Below are 24070 nucleotides of genomic sequence, written 5' to 3' on the forward strand. Positions count from 1 at the left end.
CCATCCCGGAAATAATGAGCTATTACCGTTTTTCTCTACTCTGAGGCTAATGTCTAATCCTATGTAATCCAAAGTGGATTCATCAGCATCCATAGTAAGTCATCACTCCTGATTGGATGTAATTAAGTGTAATAAGTAATCTGATCTTGAGATAAAGAGGAAGTAATTTTGCTTGATTTGATATTCAGCCTGAGCTAAAAAAATAAAAAATAAAAAAAAAGACTGGGTCAGTGACTCACTGCTGAAACTTACTGTCACTGACTTTTCTCTAGACTTACTACAGGATGATTTGTCTTCATTGCCTTTATTAGCTGTGTGTGTTTTAAGTTCTTAAAATAACCCATGTTCCCTATTATAATTCAGTGATTTAGTCCCTGTGTACTTTGCATCTTTGGTTGTAGGTGACCATCGAGGTGTTGAATGACCCACCCACGGAAGTGGACACAGACCTGGTTAAAGAATGGAATAATGACTGGCCTACATCTTCTCCCTCCTCTGCTGTAGAATGGCTGGGGGGGAAGAAGCTGTTCTGGCCTTTATTTTGGGGCTATGCAGATGTAGATTCAGGTGAGGATGGTACTGGCCAAGCAGTGGAGGAAGAGGATGATTATGCACTGGAGTATGACAGTGGGGAGCCCCTTCCTAGTGGGCTGGGCAAAACAGGTGGCAACTTGCAAAGCCCATGGACCCAACGCCATTATGGTGAGCACTTTCTTTTATATTAGCCATTTCTACTCGCAGGTCTTGAGAATTTAGAAGTAAGAATATTTGAACTTTCAAGCTGTGCAATTAAAAAAAAACCTTGGAATGGAGAAAGCTGTCTTCAAGAAAGTTCAGAATTTGCAGAACTGCCATGTATCCATATATTAAAACTGTGAGTAGAAAAAGATGGTGTCCAGCTAGACTCTAGCTGGACACCATCTTTTTCTACTCACAGCTTTAATATATATATTGGAGTAGGGTTGGAACTGAAGTCTGCTGGAGAGCTACCATCCAGCAGACTTCAGTTCCAACCCTACTCCAACACACCTGTCTGTAATTATCAAGTAGCCCTGAACACATTGATTAGCTGCTTCAGGTGTGTTTGATTGGGGTTGGAGCTGAAATCTGCAGGACAGTAGCTCTCCAGGAGCAGGGTTGGAGACCCCTGAGCTAGAGGAATGGGAGAATTTAAGAAAACTGCATTGGCAGCAGTCAGATGAAGGCGATTTGGAGAGTGGTTTAAGGGAAAGAGAGATTTAGAGATTGGGGAGTACGGGTAGAGCGAGCTGTTTCACAGCATTGATTCGGACTAGCCAACGGCGGGGTATTTGTGAGCGCCGGACCTTTGATGTAGACACTGGTTTCACTCGGCGGAGAAGACCGCTGTTTGAAGATGAGCCCAATCCGCTCACTAATGGCAGCGTGAGTATGTTCTCTTGGACAAATAAGCCCATGCTTGTGTTCAATTAGAGCACAGATCGGGAACACAGAGTGAGAGGGGTCATCCGCTTACTTTTTATGTCCCGCGGGTTGGACCCCAGACCCTGCATCCCCCCACCACCCCCTCCATCCCAGAGCGGCTGGGTCTTTTAAGCTTGTTCAAGAATCCTAGGCTTTTCAAGGTCATGCATAACATTACGCCTCTGTTGCCTTTTTTGTTTTTTCTCTCCAGGCCATGTCTGTTTCATGGTGGGAATTGCATACTTTGTGTTGAAGCTGATCAGTCTTGTTTCATTGGAGACAAGGATGAAATGGAATGGGGGTTTAATTGGAGTGGTGAAGAAAAACACAATGACTGAGTGCTAAATTTAGAGATTAAGTATGGCCTCAGTCTAGACCAGAAGTTAATGCCTATTCTACACTGTAAAACCAAACAAGTTAGGGTAACTCAAACCATTTGAGGTAACCGATTACCTTAAACCATGTAAGTTTTAAAACTAATAGTTATGAGTACACTGAACTTATTTCAGTTGAGTTCACTAAAAGAAGATATACATTGCAGTCACAAAACCACTGGCTCTTAGAATCACTTTTGCTATAATCAATCAGTCCCTCCAGAATTTTGTGAGAATTTTTTCTGATTTTTGCAGCCTAAACTGACTGATTTTGCTGCGTTTTTTTCTCAAAATGTGCGGCATTTTTTATTGTTTTGCAGTGAAAATATACCACAGACAAAATTCTTCTAAAACTGTTTTGACTTTTCTGACTTCAACAACCATTGTAGGACTCCAGACTAACATTTGAGGACACCAGCACCAGTGCCATTAAGTTTCTACAGAAGGTGGCACCCAGCACCAGAGTAAAGCGCTCATCCTAATCGCACATGTACTCAATCTCGGAGATGTCTATTTGATGACTGCATTTACATATGCAAGATCGCAATACATTTCATCTGCAATATGTTTCTAAACATTTCCTGTCAGATGTCAAATAGACATTTATTAGAATGCATGTAAAACTGTTATTAAGATGTTTATCAAATTACACAGCAGATGTTTCCCAGATTTTTAGCAGATGTCTTACAGATGTACTTGTGCTGTCTAGGTAGTTGAGATGCAGATAAAATTAACTTTTATTACTGTCATTCATAATGTCTAAATATAATTAAATAAATACAAAAAAAAGCCCAAAATTTGCAGAAAATCTGTGGCAATTATGAAAATTTGCGAGCTCTTGCGAAAATTGCGGAGTTTGCTTAATTTTGCAGTAAATTCAGCGATTGCAGAATCGCAAAATCCTGGTGGGACTGATCAATACAACTAATAAAGCAACAGCAATTTAATCAGAGATTAGAGACCTAATGGCAACTGATTGTCATCATCAATATATAACAACCATCACCTGATGATATTTTCTCTGGGCTTTTGTGTTATAACAAATATATTTCAGGAACACATGGTTACAACAGCCAGAGAAGTAAAAAAAAAAAAAAAAAACTAACACAGAAGTCAAGGGTCAAGAGACCAGCTAAAGCAAACACTGATTTCAAACATGGTTACTTCGAATGAAACAATAAATCAACATCTAAACCTTAGTTAATTCTCAATAAGATCTTCTGTATACGTCTGACAGAAATAAAGTCAGTCTGGTTATTAATAAGTGGAGCTGGTGATTCTGTTTGTGGGGTTGTTTATTCAGATCTTGAGAGATTTAATGTATTTTATTTCAGTTGATTTCATCTAAGGCTGTGGCTGAAGTCAGTTGTAGGCCTAGTTATTGTATTTCTCTTTTCTTCAGTGATTCTGTTTGTTAACAGCAGGTGTTCATTGCTAATGCACAATCAGTTAATTACATAACTGCAAAGTTTTAAAACTTAAACATGGTTTAAGACAAGGCAGTTGGTTTACGCAAATGGTTTGAGTTACCCTAACTTGCTGGGTTTTACAGTGATACTATTACTATTATTACTACTATACTATCAGAAATGCCATTCACTGATCAGAAGACGTGATGTAATTAGTAAAGTCTAATAATACAGAAAAAAGCTGTTAGTATTCCCATTCATCTTAAGGGTAGTTTCTTGGCTGCTCCATTCAGCCCTGGAAGAACGTAGGAAAACACTAATGGAAAAAATATATATTACTGAAGTTCCAAACGTAGGTTCAGGAGGAGCCTAAACATTCAGTCCTGTCAATAATCGTTACAAGCTTATATAAGCAGCAGTCATTGTGCTGTCCTAGTGACAATTATTCTTGCATCCCTCCACCTCCCCATCTCCTCCTTTATTTCTGTCATTCTTCCTTCTATGTTGTACCACAAAAGGTGGGTTGAACTCGGAGCTCAAGCCGAGCCTAGGGTTCGAGCCTCTGTTGATGACAGCAAGCCAAGTTCATTTACCATTAACTATTAAGGCTGGATGGACAGGCGAACTAGTGAAATTGTAAAAAAAGCACAACAAAAATTGTCTAATCAAGAACAGGTCCTCTGCTACAAGACACGCCCTGTGGTTTTTATGGATTTCACAGTTTGGCAGTTCTACAAAGCCAGCAAGAGAAGTTGCAGAGCCTATGTCTCTTTTTCATCATTCACTAGTCTGTCTGTAATCAGGGCACCATCACTGTGTGTGCAATATCATTGGCACCCCACCCAAATTCAAGTTAAATATCTAAACATGCTAGTCTGTAATCTATACTCTATATTACAGAAGACAGAAGAAGACATCTGTTGTCTTTGTTTAATCCAATATCTGCAATTTTTGGTAAAGAGAGTTTTGAAATCTCCCCAATGCTAAAAGCTAATCAGCCTTTAGAAGCCTTTTTTTCCTTTTATTTTTTTGGAGGTTATAAGCCCTGGCAAATGCTTACTCTCACAGCTTACTCCTTGTTTTCTTGTGCAAAAGTTAAGGTGGTTTCCAGGGTGCTAGCATGCTTTTGCAAAGGTTTTCCTGGGATGGTGTCTTTGATTGATGAATGGTTGTTATTATGTTTCTTTGCATTTGCTGGGTTTATTGCTAAGACATTGCTGGTGTGATTGCTAGATGACTTCTAGCTGCTTACTGGCCTGTAATTAAGTCATTAGTGTAAACAGAGTCTAAAACATTTAAGGATCGAATCACTAAAAACCCCATATGGAGGTAGTCAGAAACAAAATAATAGGGTGTGTCTTAAGGGGTCACGGGTAATGCATTTGAAACACATGCTATGATGCTAATACCAAGAGTAAATAGTAATGGTTGTATATCTCAGATGGTCACTTGTGATCAGATCACTGGAAAGTAATCAAGGTTAGGGGTTTTGTTCAAAACATAAACCTAGCAATAGGGAGGCATGCCTTAGACAAAACCACAAATGTTATAACTAATTATTATTTTGTTCTTAGGAGAGAAAGAGGAAGAATGGAGCACATGGAGTTCCTGTACTGTCACGTGTGGCCATGGCAACCAGACCCGCTCACGTTCTTGTGGAGATTTTTGCATCTCCACCGAATCCCAAAGCTGTGACCTTATGCCATGCCCAGGTTACTTAAGTACTCAAAAATGTATGTTTTTTAATTCTAAAACCATTTTATGTAAAAATATGTAACACTTTTTTTTTTTTTCAGATAATTGGAGCAGTGTAGCTCATGTCTTTCCATTTGAGATGGAAAATGGTACAGAACCCTTTGGCACTGGTAAGTGCTTTAAGCTTATTGTTAAACTGTCGATATTCAGTTCAAATAATCATGAATAACAAATAGTAAAAAATAAAATAATTTTATTGTCCCAAATTAAACAAAAAGACACTGATAGTCAAATGTTGTTGGAACACCCGTGGAGTGGCTGAACTGACTCTATACAGCCACAAGAAATCACCTTGACACAAGTTGGTTAAGAATAGCAGTGTATTCTGCTTGTAGGTGATATTTCATGCATGTTGTTGAGCCCTAATGATAATGAAATTATGGCATACCAGGATGGCAAGTGACATGATTTTTGTTAAATGTCCCATTTGGATTAGATTTATAATTTTAAAAAGCTCTTGAACTGAATTAAGCACTTGCGATGTAAAAATCAGATAAATGTGTTAACTGTGTTTTATAAACTGTATCAGACGTTTCCAATTAATTGTATTAGTTAATGCTTTTTGCAATGTATAGTCTATATAATCTTTACCTAAAACAATGTGTGAAAATTTTAACAAATATGTTCATTCTTATTTCTAATGCATTTTTTATTTTTATTTATCGCACTACTTTTTAAACCACTACTGGGCAAATGTCACTCTGTTATAGTTGATCAAGTGGAATCGGTTTGGGTTTGGTTGTTCTGCAGATGTTGACAGCTGCGAGAAGTGGTTGAATTGTACGAGTGAGTTTCTCCAGCGTTACCTGCAGCAGGTATTGACTGAATTACCCAGCTGTCCATGCACATATCCTTCAGAAGCCTTCAACAATATAGTCAGTCTGCTGGATGCAGGACATGATCGGACCTTCCAATGGAGGGATGCTAGCGGCCCAATAGAACGTCTGGATATCTACAAACCATCGGCACGCTCTTGCTTGCGTTCTGGCCTCTCAAGAGATGGCACCATCCTGGCTGCCCAGCATTGTTGCTATGATGACAACAAACATCTAATTACAAGGGGCAAAGGTGCAGGTACCCCCAACCTAATAAGCACAGAGTTCTCTCCAGAACTGCATTTTAAGGTGGATGTATTGCCTTGGATACTGTGCAAAGGAGACTGGAGCAGGTTTCATGCCGTCCGCCCACCCAATAATGGCCTGCATTGCACTGAGAATCCCCAACAGGACATTTTCATGAATGAATTGGAGGAGGCAAGAGAATATTAGGTCACCAAATTACTGTCTCTTCTCTGACACACCATGTCCTGCTGTGGTGCTTAACCCAATACAAATATACCAGCCAGCCGCATATAGAGCTAGTCCTATGTTGTTGGATGCATTGTCATAACTGTGTTCGCAAAGCATGGCCCTCTAGCTTTTCTTATGTTTGAAAATATTGTGGAAATTTTTCTCATCTGTTGATGATCTTTGTTATGATATGTCAATCTTGTAACTCTTGTATTTGTGTAAATGACCAATACAGCATTTTGTTGTATTTTGTTGTTGCTGCTTCAATCACATACAGTGGGGTACAACAGTCTGACACTACTACTGAAAAATGTTTGTCAAATTTAATACATATTTATTACAATCTACAAATTATCAGCATAACAATTCTAATGAAAAAAAATTGCATGAATTTTGCTTGATGGACAGCAGAACTCAAGCTAACATGAGTTCCACGTTTGTGCAGAACCTGATGATAATGTTATCCGGCATGATTTGAGAATATTACAAAGAGGCATCTTATGTGCTTCAGTCTGACCTTTGTTACTTAAATGGTCAATCTAATTAGCTTATGAAAATTGTATTTATTATTTGTTTTAATATTAACATTCAATGTGGTCTCTGACCTTTGAACCCCACTGTATTTCCTTTGATATCAGTCCCGTCTAATGTAAATCTGGTTCCTGAAGCAAAATGAGTTAAAAACCTATGCTCTAGACTTACGGGGATGTGTTTGCGAGCCAATGGATCACACTTTCGCTGCCATCTCAGGGGAAACCTTTCCATAGCAATTTTCATTTAGTTCTTTATTAGTGTCAGAATTTCAGAAAGGAAAAGAGCCAGCAGACGTATAAAAAGAATATTATATAATCTGTATATTGTTCCAATGTGATACTTCATATAATGCTTTTGTACAATTTTGTTATTTAGTTGTTCTGCGATTGTGCATTTGCTGTGTTATTATTGCTGTTGCTTTTCATTTGTTGTTGGGAACTGTTGCAACGGATACTTAATATTGCTCCAGACCTCTAATTTGAAATAACGCTCTTAAGAGTATGCAGACTGTGTATGCACATGCTACGGCTGGCACTTTATTTAATGCATTTATCGAAAGTATATTTGCATGATGAAGCATTGTTATCCATGTTTCTGGTGTTTGTGTTGTGAAGGGATTGCTTCCCTGCGGTCATTGTTCCATTAATGGCAAGAACAGAATTTCTGTGTTGGCATGTGTTTGTAAAGTATTTATTGTGTTTTATAGCACATTTGCTGATGCTTTGAACTGATCATCCATTCAGAGGGTGCACTACCCAGAGTCCTCCAGGACACACTGACCTAAAAAGGGAAATCGTGTTCTCAAACACCTCTTTAACAACAAAACAAGTCAGTGTTTGCTGTTCATTATCATGTATACTTTATAATGATTTTGCAAGTTTGCACATTCTATTAAAACAAATACAAAGATGAGTTTGAAAAAAAAAAAAAAAATCTTGTTTCTTTCAACAAAATGCATGCGTCAGAGTTAACATCTGGATTAACTGATGCTAAGCAATAACCACTCATGGAGACTTTTTTGGCACTACAATGCAAATACCTGTCATCCTTTTATAGGAACAACCATCAATACCCCATAGATCAGTGAGAGACTAATGAGGGCTCATGCCTTTGATAACTCTGTTTTTCCATTTGTTCAGCTTTAACTAGAAACATCCAGCAACTGGAAACCCATCTCTCCTGGCTATCTGCTTTTTTGTATTTGTGGAAATCTGTTTTCAGTTCGAAAATCTAAGATGTTTGAGTGATGAGTGGGGTTGCGTGCCTTTCAGATGACTTTTAAATTCCTGAATTTGAATTGTAATTAAATTAAGGTAGCAAACACAATATAGAACTGTAATTTGAATTTAGAACAGAACTGACATTTAGGTGAGGATGGAGTTTTTCATTCCTTGCCACTCTCTCCTCTGGCTTGCTTACTGGGGAGTTAAAGCATTGTGTAACTCTTGGCAGGTCCCTGTCATTTCAAACTACAAACTTCAAAACTATGTTAAACTACATAAATCCAAATCTAAATAATTGAAAAAAAAATAAATAATTTCAACCACAGTAAGGAATGACATCACAATATAGTAATACTGCCTGAAATTAGAGATGCTTCTAGTTATTAAGAAATTAAAGACATACCCTATATACTCTCAATATAATCGCTTGAAAGTTTCCGGTCCCCATTGACTTCTATACTATTTTCCATACTATGGAAGTCAATGGGGACAAACATCCATTTAGTTACCCACATTCCTCAAAATATATAATGTATAATATATAAAATATTTATTAGTTTTAAAAGCTCAGGCGTGTATCCGAGCATCAGACCTTTTCCGACTTTTCACCAATGACAATCTGTCATATTTGTCACATATTGTTTTATTATTTTTATTATATTGTCACAATCAACACTACAATATAGCAAGATCTAAATCCTGACGATCACTCATATCATTGTTTTATATTATCATTGTTTTATATTGCCTAAAACATGCTCACTGGTAAAGCTAAGGCATTATAGGCATTTATATATGTAAAGCTGCTTTGAAATGCAACACAAATAAATTTGAGTTACAGTATTTATACCACTAACTGATTTACATCCAAGTATTCTCCTCAGCATACAGATAGATGGACCAATAGATAGCTAGATAGACAGACAGACAGCGATTAGGGGGTCAAAGGTAACAAAAATCCATAGGATTAACACAGGAGTGATTCCAGATTCTCCTTCTATATATATAGAGCTTAATGGCATTCTTCCTATAAATCTGCCAACAACATTATTTCTTGGCCTGATGGCCCCTAAAATGTTGTCTTAAAGAAAAAGGGTTATGACCGTCTCTATGTCATGAATACAAAATAATGTACACAAAAGTCCATTTTTGAAAGGCTACTCTCAAAATGCACCAGTATTTCTAACCCACATCAGAAGTTTGGGCTCTCCAGGCACCCTGCCAGTACTTGGTGACTTCAGTGCTGTTTGTTCTCTCAGGGCTACAGGAATCTAAAATTTCCTCTGTTTGTGTGGCTGAGGAGTTCCTTCAGTACTCCCATGCTGCCTGCCACCCACCGAGACCACAGATGTAAGAGATACAGGCCACACATGCTATAAACCCTCTTGAGCGGATGCCAGATTATAGCATTCATGAGTTTTTCTTTTCAATTAACCGGTTGTTTGAAGCCTGAGAACTGTGATGATCTTTTCTAACACAGATAGTGGCTGTGTTCTACTTCAAAACACATCGGAGGACATCTTGTGGTGTAGATAAATCTAACCAAAAAATTTCAAACCTATCCATTACATCTTTCAGTTCACACCAGTACATCAATAACCATTTAATTTTGATCTTTGCTGCTGATATCATGTAAAGTGTTAATTAAATGCCAAACAAAAATGACTAACCATTAGGCTGTAAGTCAAAAGTTGGCACTGAATGATCAATGCACAGATTCATGTTACAAAAAAAAAAAAAAAAGACAGGGAGCCAGCTCAATGGAGGCAGATCAAACAAAAATGGTTAGAAACCTAAAATGTGTAATTAAAATTTAGATTCTTTTGAAAGAATAGCATTTTATTCTGATGTGGCAGTTCCATAATTTATAAACAAGTAATACTGGTATATTGACAATACAACAATAGCCTTTCACATCTGTTGCTAAATTCATTTTATTCTCTCTAATATTTTATTTTCTATTTTCTATTTTGTGATATTACATTCATTTATGTTTACATTATTTTATTACTTTTTATTCTAATTTAGAACACTTTTATTTTTAAAAATCTATTTTTTATCTCCTATATTTTGTCAATAACATGGTAACAATTAAAACTTTGACTTTTTTTGCATTAGCTCATTAATGAGAATATAATATTGAAAGTTCTGACTGTTTTTTTTTTAAATAATGATGTGAAAATAGTACAGATTTTGAATGCACTGAGATATTAAATCTCATCAGTCAGAGAGTATCAGTGTTTAGGACTATAAATAAAATCCCACACAACACTGGAGCAGTTATTATGCCAAACTCTCTCTCCCTCTGTCTCACAAACACACATACACACTCAACAACACACAACATGACAGTGCGCAGACATTTACATTATTAAAACATTAGTAATAAAAAGTTTGAAATACAGCACATACACACACATGTAGTTAGTAAGGTTATCAGATGCTATGAGTGCCTCGGCACACAGATTTTCTTTTGGAATGTAGGAATAGAAGAAGATTAACATTGCCCTCTTTTGTCCAAAACCCTTCAAAACAAGCCAGGAGACCCGGAAATAAAGACATTGTTAGACATACTTTAAATGCTGAGCTACTGTACAGCACCATCATGATCTCAGAATGGGTCTCATATTTGATGTTTTTCTTGCTTGCTGCTGTTTTCTGTGCGTTTCTTGCATATTGTCTGTATGGCGAAATCAGATAACCTTATGCAGGACTTATTTCTTCAGTGGTAAAAACAAAACACTTTTGTAAAAACTCTTCAGAATATTTGTAATTTATAATTTGTATAGATGTTTGTCTTGTTTTGATTTGTTTTACTTGACTTATGTCTTGTTGATTTGATTTGCACCTACAAAACAATGTTAGTTTTATGTAACTGATAAATCCCATATTATGCAAGTGTTTGCATCCACCCGATGTCTTTGACACCCTCCCACCTCACACACAAAAAAAAAAAAAAAAAAAAAAAACACACGCACACATACACACACACACACAAGCATTTAGTAGAAAGTTCTCAGCACTTGTGACAATGTTTGTGTTTTTAAGGGCAGAAAAATATGTCCCTGTCTACAGGCTGAACAATTCTGATGCCACCTAAGTATACCAAAGATCCCTTTATCTACAAACGCCTTCTTAACTTAAGCTTTTAAACTTTAATTTAAGGCACATTACCACCCTTACCATCATCTAGAAAAGTGTATGGTAGAGGCCTCATGAAATCAGAATCTAAGCTATGTGGCATAGGTTCATGTTTGATTGCTTTAAATCCATCTACTCTATGCCATTATATGTGTATTTGACTGGAGGAGACAGCACAGACATGAGGGGAGGAGTGTCTTCTTGACTATAAGAAAATTAATCTTACCATTTCATGGGGTGTTCAGATATACTCTCTTTTGTGATCAAAATAATAATAAAAAAGACATAAAAACAGGTATATAAACAAATCATGGAAACTAATACATGTATAGTGGAAAAAATTGTGAACAGTGTTATGAATGTGAGGAAATATTACTGTTGCTCATTTGCTCACTTTTTGTGGACCCATTTTCAAACCTCTAATGTCTGAATGAAGCCACCACATCACGACTGACAGAATGATCAGTTGTATTTAAAGTAGGAGCAGCTTATCGTGAAATGAAGCAAACAAGGATACATTGTGCTATTCATGGGTTTCTGCACATTTTACAACGCAATCTGCCTATTTTTATGATTTATAAGAATGTTTGCAGATGTTTGTAGAAATGAACAAAGTAGATCCAACAATTTCACATTTGTTCCCTCTTCTGCAAATATTGGACAGACTGCTTATATAGTAGGGCTGTCAATCATTTAAAATGTGAATTTCACATTTGGTAACGTCTGACCTGCAAATTTGTATCACAACATGTAGACATGTGACCAAAAGCAAGAACAATATGTCACAGTACCTTAAACTGAACAACTTAGCTAAATTAAAAGATCACAAACTTTCATTCTGCAGGTATGCAGCATTGCTGGAAGGTAGATTAGATCATATCAAGAGCATTCAATTTTGCCTGCTCAAACTCTAGTGCAACTACGACTTAATGTGCACTGGTTTTGGTTTGATGCTGCTTAAATGAATTTTTGTATGTTTTATGGGGGTTTATTTATCCAGTGGTGTGAAAGTCTGAATCAATCTTTTCAGGTTCCTTGGAAATGGGTTAGTGACGGCTATGGACCAAGACATCTGGTACAGGCAGCGTTGCATCATGGATCCAGCCTTTAGCAGCACGTGAGTCAAGATCATCTCTGAATTACTGAAATGAGATAGCGATGCACCTCAGCTGAAGCTGTCTTATCCGTCAGATACGAAGCTTGATGGGCATTTTTAACGAGATGTCGGAGCGCCTAATGGACCATCTGGAGGAAATAGCCAACATGAAAACACCTGCCATCATGCATGAACTGCTCAACTGTGTCACACTCGACATCATTTGCAAGGTTTCACCCTTCTTCTGTCTAATTCAAAGGAAGGTCTAATACATTGAAGGTGAAATTAGCTGCTTGTGAATTTTTCTGCAATTTTTGGGGTTCTCCAAGGCCTCCTCTGCATGTTTGAGGCCCAGGCAGACCACGCAGAATGGGTGAAGATCCATAGAGGTGATAAGCGCACCACACACGGCTGGGCAGGCCCATGATAAACTATCCCCAGAATAAGCAGCAGATTTAGAGAGTGACATACTGGCAAAAAATTGTGAAAAAATCCTTAATTAATCCGTTTAAGTGCTCAGTGAAGGGGCGGTCCCTTACCTGCCATTGGGCATGCTCTCCTGTCTGTCAAGCCAGACTTGGTGCAATTGGATGCTTCTGCAGAGGTCAGGTACGGTTGCCCTTCCCATTGGTGGATCTCGAACACGAGATGATGAAAGAGAACATCATATTAATACAGTAGCTACCTGCCCTAAAAAACCTAGCCATTAAACGAAATTGCAATGTGAAAATTAAAATAACAATCTTGGCCGTTTCCCTGGTCTTTAATTGCTAGAGAGAAGGAAAAACATACAGGTGCATCTCAATAAATTAGAATGTCGTGGAAAAGTTCATTTATTTCAGTAATTCAACTCAAATTGTGAAACTTGTGTATTAAATAAATTCAATGCACACAGACTGAAGTAGTTTAAGTCTTTGGTTCTTTTAATTGTGATGATTTTGGCTCACATTTAACAAAAACCCACCAATTCAATCTCAACAAATTAGACTCAATCAACTCAAAACACCTGCAAAGGTTTCCTGAGCCTTCAAAATGGTCTCTCAGTTTGGTTCACTAGGCTACACAATCATGGGGAAGACTGCTGATCTGACAGTTGTCCAGAAGACAATCATTGACAAACCCTTCACAAGGAGGGTAAGCCACAAACATTCATTGCCAAAGAAGCTGGCTGTTCACAGAGTGCTGTATCCAAGCATGTTAACAGAAAGTTGAGTGGAAGGAAAAAGTGTGGAAGAAGAAGATGCACAACCAACCGAGAGAACCGCAGCCTTATGAGGATTGTCAAGCAAAATCGATTCAAGAATTGGAGTGAACTTCACAAGGAATGGACTGAGGCTGTCAGACGTGTCAAGGAATTTGCTGAACCATAGACAACGTCAGAGGAGTCTTACCTGGGCTAAGGAGAAGAAGAACTGGACTGTTGCCCAGCGGTCCAAAGTCCTCTTTTCAGATGAGAGCAAGTTTTATAATTCATTTGGAAACCAAGGTCCTAGAGTCTGGAGGAAGGGTGGAGAAGCTGTTGCTTGAAGTCCATTGTTAAGTTTCCACAGTCTGTGATGATTTGGGGTGCAATGTCATCTGCAGGTGTTGGTCCATTGTGTTTTTAGAAAACCAAAGTCATTGCACCCATTTTGAGCACTTCATGCTTCCTTCTGCTGACCAGACTTTTCAAAGATGCTGATTTTATTTTCCAGCAGGATTTGGCACCTGCACACACTGCCAAAAGCACCAAAAGTTGGTTAAATGACCATGGTGTAAACTCACCAGACTCTCAACCAAAATAAAAACACCTGAACCCAGAGAGAATCTGAAAATGAGAAACAAGAGACCAAAAAAATGCAGATGAGCTGAAGGCCACTGTCAAAGAAATCTGGGCTTCCATACCACCTCAGCAGTGCCACAAACTGATCACCTCCATGCCACTCCGAATTGAGGCAAATTAATTAAAGCAAAAGGAGCCCCTACCAAGTATTGAGTACATGTACAGTACATGAACATACTTTCCAGAAGGCCAACAATTCACTAAAAATGTTCTTTTTTTTTTTTTTTTTTTTTTTTTACTATTGAAGTATTCTAATTTGTTGAGATTGGTGAATTGGTGTTTTTTTGTTAAATGTGAGCCAAAATCATCACAATTAAAAGAACCAAAGACTTTAACTACTTCAGTCTGTGTGTTTTAAATTTATTTAATACACAAGTTTCACAATTTGAGTTGAAATAAATAAACAAATCAACTACATTCTAATTGGCTAACCATTAATTAAAAATAAAACCTAATTAATTACTTGATACTGATTCATTCATTGAATTAAAAAAATTGCAGCATTAGGTGGTTTTCCAAAACCTTCAAAAACCTTGTTATGGAAATGATTAAAATAATTATTAACACATTTATAATTCATTGTCATAAATTAAAACATTAACTTGACACCCCAAAAGGGGTGGTTTGTTGCTCTGTTTGTTCCACTGACTTTCATTCATATGCATACAATTGCAGGAGACCACACACATAAGCTCATGCGAATTTTGCTGCGTTCCAAAGTTCAATTTGTATCACAATGTGTAGACATGTAAACAATAGCTGTATAATAATGACATGTTATGGTGTAACCTCAGCAAACTGCTTCAGAGATTTGAGTTCAGTCTGGTTCCTGGACAGTCTATCGACATTAAAGACACAGGAACTCTACGGCCCAAGTGCGGAGTGATCTGCTACATTAAACACTGCTCATAATACATATTGAAGTCCCTTGTTTTCTGACAACTCTCCTGCATACATCACCTTGAAACATTAACCTGAGCACAAAAGTATTAAAAGTATTAAAATACTGGTTAATTTAATTCCGTTTTATCATAGTCCTTCATTATGGCGATTTAAGGTTTTTGTTGAAATACATTGTGTAGATTATATAAATATTAATATTATCTAAGCATAACAGGCTACATGCTCAATGATAACCAGTCAAACTAATGGTAAATCAGCATTTCTGTGAAAGTATCTGGTATATATATATATATAAATGTCAAAATCCTGAAACATTCTGTTAATCTGATTTTAAAATGGTTTTATATTACACTATACTCTGCTTAACCAAAGAGATTAAACACAGTGTATTAAAATATAAAATCTGTTTTGGTGTCCTTTTGCTCTTAAAGTACAGTATTTCTTATTGGTATTAGGTGAAATTGTAACATTTTTTTTACTATGGTGCAAAGATAATATATTATGAACATGTCCCAAGAAAAATCACCATGTAGGCCCCAGCGAGGATCGAACTCGCGACCCCTGGTTTACAAGACCAGTGCTCTAACCACTGAGCTATGGAGCCAGTTACAAGAATTTTGACGAAGACAATGCTATTTAACCATAAAGTCAAATGTCACAACCAGCAGCGTGAGCAAAATTCCTTAGTACCTTTTTTATGGGTTATATGCCAAAAAAACGAATGATTATGTGCCGAAAAAGAATTAAACTTTTTTTTGTATAATTTTTTTTTAAATAAAATAAAAGAATTAATTGAGATCGAGGCTAACAATTAAGGTATTGAAGTAAAATATTTAAAAAGAAAAGATTTTATGTACCAGCCAACCTAAAATATTTTTTTACGGATTGGGTAGTCGATGGTTTCGTCGCCCTCGAATAGCTTATAAGTAATACCCGGATGGAGGTTTTGTCCACTAGAGGGCGATGGTTTACCAACTGTCCTGCAGAGTGTTGCTCCTTCCAGCTCCAAAACACCTGCCTGTTCTAGTAATCCTGAAGACCTTGATTAGCTCTATATGGTCGAAACCATAAGCGTTTTATTATTGTTGTTGTTGATTTTATTATTTTTATTATTATGGTTTTAAATACATTTTAACAATTGCGCTCAAAAATTATATGTTAAGGTTTTACTAAAATTTAAACATATGTGACTATTGCAGGGGGTGGCCAACGGCGGCCCTAAAGAGCCACTGTCCTGCAAAGTTTCACTCCATTTCACACAAAACACATTTTGTGAGAAAATAGAAGCATGAGATTGGACCCAAACATAGGTGAATATCATGTAAACAACCTACAAAATAATTAATTTATACAGTTTTTTTTCAGTAATGTAAATCTGCAGTTAATATTAAAAAGTCAATTTATTTTATTATTTTATTTTTATTTTATGTTCATTTTACTTTTCAGTTTTATTCTAGGTTAAAACTGTTTCTTTTATTTATTTATTTATTTTTGTAGATAATTTGTTGGTAATGCCATTTGTACTCTTGACAGACAATTTTATCCAAATGAACTTACAGTGTGTATAAATTTTAGTTTGTTTGCATGTATGTTTCCTGGTAACCAAATCATGCCATTTTTAATTTTTTTGCGAAAAAGTTGTAGTTCTTGGATTTGTTTTTAATGTAAAATAGCCTTTCTCTGGTAGCCATCTGCCCCTCTCTCACTTTACATTATAACCAAATAGGTTGGTCTTTAAAAATTGTGACTTAATAACAGTGCACTGTGTAGTGCATGATTGACGTTCAATGGTTTACTCTTTCAGTTCACTTAAAAATTATAATAAATAATAAATAATGAATTAATGAATTAATGAATTAATGGTGTGTAGTTTGGGTGGGAAACAGAATATATTTGCCAGAATTTTAACATTCCGACAAATAACCTTTCAACACTAACATAAAAAAAATTGGAAAAGTAGTTTTAATTATAATTAAATATGAATTACTTATAATTTAATTGTAATTGAAAAAGCTATTATAATCTAAATTTTAAAAATAGAATTAAAACCAGTCAATGTGTTTTGTGGGAATTAGTTGCTGTCTCTTTAAGAGGGCAGATCCTGCCTTCTGCCTCTCATCTCTGAACCTGCTCGGATCCGCTCGGATCATTTCACTCCAGTCCAGTCCAGGGGAACCGAACCCGAGACCCTGGACACTGACACACTTGAGGAGTTATACGGCAAACCCCTTCTGAGCTGATCTTTGGAGCTTCCGGAGAATTTTACCGTGAATGCAGGCGTGTTTGTAATGAAGGCGGTGTTTATGGTTGTTATTTTTTGAACTATTGCTCCTGAAACCTGTAAGATCACGCGCGTCTGAAGATTTATTTTCTTGAGAAAAACATCGATTCATTTACACGATGCTCGTGGATTTGTATGTCACGCACATTTTAGGATATATAAATCCACGCGTGACTGCGAAGTTATCGGTAAGAGAGGCGTTAATAATAAAGGTGAATGTTTGAAAATTAATTTGTCAGGAATACAAATCAGTTCATGCATACTCTACTCTTCCATTTTAAAAGGATTCCCATAAATATTTACACAATCTAATACATGAATCTGTTTTTAATGCGTTTTTACACTGCGTTTTTCTAGGATTGAATATATCACTATGTTAGATCTGTGTTGAATGTTTAACCCTAAGACTGTTCCTCTGTGAGAATCATGATGGCAAAACATTGTCTTAATGATGACCTGAGCAAGATTTCCGATGATGAACTGGTCAGATGGAGCAAAGAGGACTTGATCAAGAGACTGAGAAGGGCTGACAGTGAGAAAATGAACCTAATGCTGGAACATGGGAACATGATGAAGGACATCAACCGCAGGCTGCAGGTGCACCCCCATGAGATCCGCAATCTAAAGGAGATCAACCAGAAACTGCTAGATGATAACCAGGAGCTCAGGGAACTCTGCTGCTTCCTCGATGATGATCGGCAGAAAGGTAAGAAGCTGTCTCGGGAATGGCAGAGGTTTGGGAGGCACACGGCGAGCTCCGTGTGGAAGGAGGTGAGCACCTATCAGCAGAAACTCAAGGAGCTGGAAGGCAACCAGGAAAACATTGTTCGGGAGAATGCAGAACTAAAGGAGATCATTCTCATGTTGGATGAAGACAGGACTGGAGCAGGATCTAGGAGTTCTATAGACAGTCAGTCCAGTCTGAGTAACATGAATGTAGGTTCGAGCATTGTCAGAGATGTTGGTGATGGAGCAGTACCTCCAGCGGTGGAAGTGCTGGCAGCCCAGACCATCATCATAATCACATACACAAGACTGTAGAAACCAAGATTGGCACCATAAGACGATCTATGGATGATCTCTCTGCTCCACATCATCACAGGAGCATCCCCAATGGACTCAGTGGTGAGTATAGAAGACCGTTTTTGCCGCCGTCATTGATTAAAACTCCAGTGAAATCAAAATTGGAGTTTTGTGGCTTTTCATGCATTTCTTTACGTTTTAAGGCCATGAGTATGTCAGTACGCTCTTAAAAAGTTGACAAAATTAATTTGTATCAGATATACACATTTAAAGAAAAAAAAAATGCTGTTAATGTACTCACTCTCAGGCCATCCGAGATGAAGGTGACTCTTTCCTTCAGTAGAACAGCAAAGACGATTTTTAGCTGAACGGTCTTTAATGATTCATAAAATGCAAGTCAGTGGCCGCCATCGCTTTGAGAGTCAAAAAAAGCATAAGTAGGCAACATAAAATTACTGGTTCAAATAACTGTTTACGTAACCATGTAATAAGATAACATACACAATTATATTAAAGGGGTCATATGATGTTGTTAAAAATAACATTATTTTGTGTATTTCGTGTAATGAAATATTTACAGTTTAAGGTTCAAAAAACATTATTTTCCACATACTGTACATTATTGTTTCTCCTCTATGTCCCTCCTTTCTGAAACGCGTCGATTTTTACAAAGCTCATCGTTAAAAGAAAAGCGAGGTGTGCTCTGATTGGCCAGCTGTCCAGTGCGTTGTGATTGGCCGAATACATTGTAACGCAGACATGTGGGGGCGTGTTTAAAATAAATAAGCTAGTCTTAAAGGGATACTCCACACTAAAATGAAAATTTTGTCATTAATCACTTACCCCCATGTCGTTCCAAACCCCTAAAAGCTTCGTTCGTCTTCGGAACACATTTTAAGATATTTTGGATGAAAACCGGGAGGCTTGTGACTGTCCCATAAACGTCCAAATAAATAACAGTGTCAAGGTCCAGGAAAGTATGAAAAGCATCATCAGAATAGTCCATCTGCCATCAGTGATTCAACCGTAACGTTATGAAGCGAGAAGAATACTTTTTGTACGCAAACAAAACAAATGACAGGATGCGCTGTTATCTTTCAAATCAAAGCATAAATATATATAGAAAACATTGTGGTGCGGCTGACACAGAAGGGCGTAAGCTGCCGGCGTACAGCCCAGATTCTCCAAAATGGAGCTACGCTGATGTGGAGAGACAAATTGTTGAATAAAGTTGTTATTTTTGTTTTCTTCATGTACAAAAAGTATTCTTGTCGCTTCATAACGTTACAGTTGAATCACTGATGGCAGATGGAGTATTCTGACGATGCTTTTCATACTTTCCTGGACCTTGACACTGTATTTTATTTGGCAGACAATGGGACAGTCACAAGCTTCCCAGTTTTCATCCAAAATATATTAAATTGTGTTCCGAAGACAAACCAAGCTTTTACAGGTTTGGAACGACATGGGGGTAAGTGATTAATGACAACATTTTCATTTTGGGATGAAGTATCCTTTTAAACAACTCTACTTTTTACATAAATTTGAGAAACCATACAAATATTAATTTCGCCCATTCATTCAAGTGCTTGTTTAACATGCTTGTATCAGCAACTCATCAGTAACTGGAGTGCTGAAAAAATTCATAGGATCATATACCAGTATCTTGAGTCAGAGTGACCGTTGAACATGTTTGAAAGTGAGTTTTGATTGAGTAACTTGTAGGCCTGTGCTGTTTGAGCTAGGAACTATTACAAAGAGTTATTTAATTAATGCTAAGATTATAAGGTTAATCATTTTCTTATGCTTTTGTTTTAAGTTCTGTACATGATATAAAACTCAAAGAGCAAACTTGTATATATTTAACAGGTAACAGTAAATGTAAGAGTTTAGGTCTTAAAGTATTACTGAAGATGTTGATAATTACCCCAGTTGTAATTACCTAAATCACCTCAGATCAATAAAACAACAGTATTGCATGTCAGTGTGGCCTTGAACGAAGGTCCAATGTTAATGCTTTTACAAGTAAATCATGAATATGGATTTTTGACTTGCTGATGGTCTTTGTTTCTCGTGCTGTGGAAGGGCTCATAAAAAGAAATCAGTGAATTTGCCCTATTCAAGCCCTAAACACCCACATGAGCTGACTGTGTGATAACTGTAATGAAATGGCATGTTAAGCCTGGCTTTAGCCGCACTTCAGCAGCACCAGGATTTCAGATGAGAGGACAATATACACAGGCTCTCCCTGACTCTCAGGCTCTCAGACAACTTTTGTCCTCGCAGTTGCTTTTTACTATATACTATATACATATGTACACAATGATTTGAAAGCTTGTAATATATAAAGAGTGGCCCTAAACAGTGTTTAAAACATCAGCATCAGCGATTGTTTCACAGTGTCATCAGACTGTTAAGTCGCATTTCACCCCAAAATCAAAATATAATGTATTTTTGTAATATATATTGATTGCTATTATTAGGACTATTCAGGGGGGTTTTTTCTGTCTTTTTTTTGCATTTTGAAAATTAAGCAGCTTTCCCCCAAATTGTCATCACCACAATGATAAATATTATTCTATTAATATTTTTATAATAATAATAATACCTTAATATAATACTCTACCTTATCTGAGTATATTTTAAACATTTTAAGTTTTAATAGTGCAAGACAAAAATATTTAGTATAAAAGTTATGTGCATGAGTTGTAGCGTTTCTCCTTTACATTGCAGCTAGGCTAAGTTGTAACTTACACACACACTAATACAAAATTTGATGTAGAAACAATTTTCACTCGGCTAATAGCACATTAAATTAAATGTGAAATACTATTTTCTTGTAAAAAATGATACAAAAATCTCAACCCAAAGCAAAAAAATGACAAAGTGATGGATGGATAGGAGGGTGGGTCCAAACAGGGAGAAAACATGCTGAGGTTAAATACAGAATCCTCACAGCATTTTCTTCACCGGTTTGATCAGATTCACCACTTGTGCACAACATGGTGGTCCACTTTGATCTTAAATGGTCCTGTCACTATACCAGCTTGTCTGATCAATTAAATACATTTTATCATGATTAAATCCCCAGGGGTCAATATGTGTGGCCTGGAGTCAAAATGTAGTGCAGTGTCATTTAAAAAGACAGTCAGATTGAGCACATAGATGTTTGGAGTGTGTATCATCATTCCACAGGGATTCTTCAGACATGCTAACAGCTGTAGGAAGGTGATAAGTGAGTGAAGTGGGACCTGTGGAGGTATTTGTGGGAGACATTGGCTAGTAAGGCAAACAGAGAGTGGATGGGTTGGAGAGTGTGTGTGACTATGAGGTCCTCTGCTCTCTTTCCTCCTTAAGGGCTCTCATCAATCAGTCAAGCCGTTGGCCGTCCCAATGCACAGATGGTGCTGCGGTAATCATCAAAGACAGGTTCATATTTCATCGCTGTGTTGCACAACTGCTCACAACTCCATGGTTTCAAGAGTTGAAGCCTTTACACGGACAGGATGTAGTGCTACATTGCTAGCATATTCTTACATTGGTTTCTGTGGGCTACATATCTGAAATGAAATACATTTTGATTGCAATTCAGATTTTAAAAGTAAAACAAGATTCAACAGGTGTTCTACTGATCTTCATGCATATAAACCATATTTTATATGATTTCAAATCTCCCGCTCAAACATTGACTATGCACATGGGTGCTTTGTACCCATATATTTTGATATGAGCATAAAACAAAAAGACAGACCAATGTTGGATCTATCGTGTTACTGGGCAACTTCTGAATGGATGTGGGAATCTGGATATCATTGGCTCATGGAATTGCCATGATAACACAATAATATTGGTCTCAAATATGATTTCAGTTTAAAATTAAGCAAAATTGAACATAAACAGCAAGTAATTACCACAGTGAATGGCTGCATCTCTTAAATACTTAAGGGTTATTAAAACTCAAAATCATGTCAAGTAACTTGAAAATGATTAATTATCCAAATGTTTATTATATTGCAATTCAATTCAGCTTTTTTTAAATGCAGCACTAGCAACAGTTTGGCAGTTATCGGAGTCAATGTCTTATGACCAATGCTTGGTATTCTGGTTTATCCTCATAGGTTAGGTTTAATCCTAACAGGTGAAATTTGGCAAGTTTTATGTGGCATATGCCATTGATGGACTACTGTGCTAGGTACCCAAACAGAATGGTCCCAAAAAAGTGGTATGGTATGGTTTTGCTAATTTGGTACCATTCACAACTGGAACTGAAAATAATTGAGTACTATATTGTACTGAACCATACCGCTTGGTGGAAACGAGGTTTATCTCTCAGTGGACATATGTTGCTGTTGCCTTGAGATACCTCATGAGGGATATTTTCCTTGTCTCAGGGAGTAGTAAAATCACTGAGCCCAGTGTAAGAATGAGGGCAGTTACCCAATAATGGTCAAAGTGAACCTGTTAAACTAGCTCAGCCAGTTCTTCACAGCTCAATAATTTGCCAAGCCTGCAGATTATGTCTTAGTGTGATGATGCTGTATACATTCATGGAATTTCAGATTCTAAACTTTAATGTGGGGATCAGATAATTTTTCATCCTTTTATTCTTTTCTATTATTTTTAAAGCAGAGCTATCCAATCCTTTTCCTAGAAGGCCACAATACTGAAGATTTTAGGTTTTACTGTAATTAAACACTCTTGATCCAGCTTATCAAAGTCTTCAGAATCACTAGAAACTTCCAGACAGGTGTACCGGAGCTAAAAAAGATGGCCTTCCAAGAGGAAGGTAGGACACCCCTAAAATATTTTAAAAGTTCGCATATTGCATTGCCCTATAACTTGGCAGAGTTCTTTTAGTCAGATTTGTTACTTTTCTTAAATATATTCTTCAAGTTTAAAGGGTGTTCCCACTCTGGTGACCAGCGTAGGAAGTGTTGCTCTTTTAAAACTTGTTTTTTCCTGTATGCACAAGACAGATGAATCACAACTTTCTATTCTTAAACAAACCATCCTGTGTGTTCTGTCACAGCATGTAGGATATTAGTGAATCCGTGGAAGATTTAAAGGGCAAAGAAATTCAACATGAGACCATATTCTACACTTTTTGTGTGGCAACAGGCAAGTCTTTCTTGCTTGTTTGGCCCAGGAGAGATTTGGTGCAAAGAGACACCCTCAGCTGACTTTAGTCAGACAGAAAGCAGTCTGTCACAAATTCCCACATTCCTTATTAAACAACAGTGAGAACTACAAAAAATAAAAATTGATCTCTTTGGAGTGTTACAAGCTCTTGGTGCAAAAAGAAGATTTGTAAAGTTGCTAAAGTCTCAAATCCAAAGAGATATTCTTTATAAAAGTTAAGAGTCAACCACACCCCCCTAAAATGGCTCGTTCTAACACGCCCCCACATTTCTACGTCACTATGTGGGAAGATTTTCATAACGCCGCCCATATGATCACGCAAAGAAAGAAGGCATAACTTTGATTCTGCGCGATGCAACGCAACGCATAAAAACATTATTATAAGAATTATAACCCATAACTATGTCCCCACTGGATGCAACAAATGCCTCATTTGTAATGGGTTTTATTGTTTTTGTCTTGTGGCACCGGTGTTCTGACTGGGACACGCATCACCGTATATGGCAAGTGGCGTAACTTTCCATCACACGCTTGAGGCATTCGGCCAATCACAAAGCACAGGATAACTAGTCAATCAGAGCACACCTTACTTTTCAGGCCGATGAGCTTTGTAAAAAAAAAACTATGTGTTTCAGAAA

At 37.1% G+C, this 24070-nt stretch overlaps 1 protein-coding gene, 1 non-coding gene and 1 pseudogene across 2 annotated transcripts; 2 read left to right on the forward strand and 1 right to left on the reverse strand.

Annotated features, from left to right (window-relative positions):
* Window positions 1-401: 401 nt before the first annotated feature.
* LOC122144689 (isthmin-2-like) lies at window positions 402-6918 on the forward strand (the record flags this gene model as incomplete). Its single annotated transcript, XM_042755824.1, has 4 exons — window positions 402-702; window positions 4801-4938; window positions 5023-5091; window positions 5732-6918. Coding segments are annotated over 4 exons (1026 nt in total), but the record flags the coding sequence as incomplete, so codon positions are not given.
* Window positions 6919-15520: 8602 nt separating this feature from the next.
* On the reverse strand, window positions 15521-15593 carry trnat-ugu. Its single transcript has one exon. It is a non-coding gene; the product is annotated as a tRNA-Thr (tRNA).
* Window positions 15594-17569: 1976 nt separating this feature from the next.
* Window positions 17570-24070, forward strand: part of LOC122144688 — a 33131-nt pseudogene continuing 26630 nt past the window's right edge.

Source organism: Cyprinus carpio, unplaced genomic scaffold, assembly GCF_018340385.1.
Source record: "Cyprinus carpio isolate SPL01 unplaced genomic scaffold, ASM1834038v1 S000006751, whole genome shotgun sequence".
NCBI lineage: Eukaryota > Metazoa > Chordata > Actinopteri > Cypriniformes > Cyprinidae > Cyprinus > Cyprinus carpio.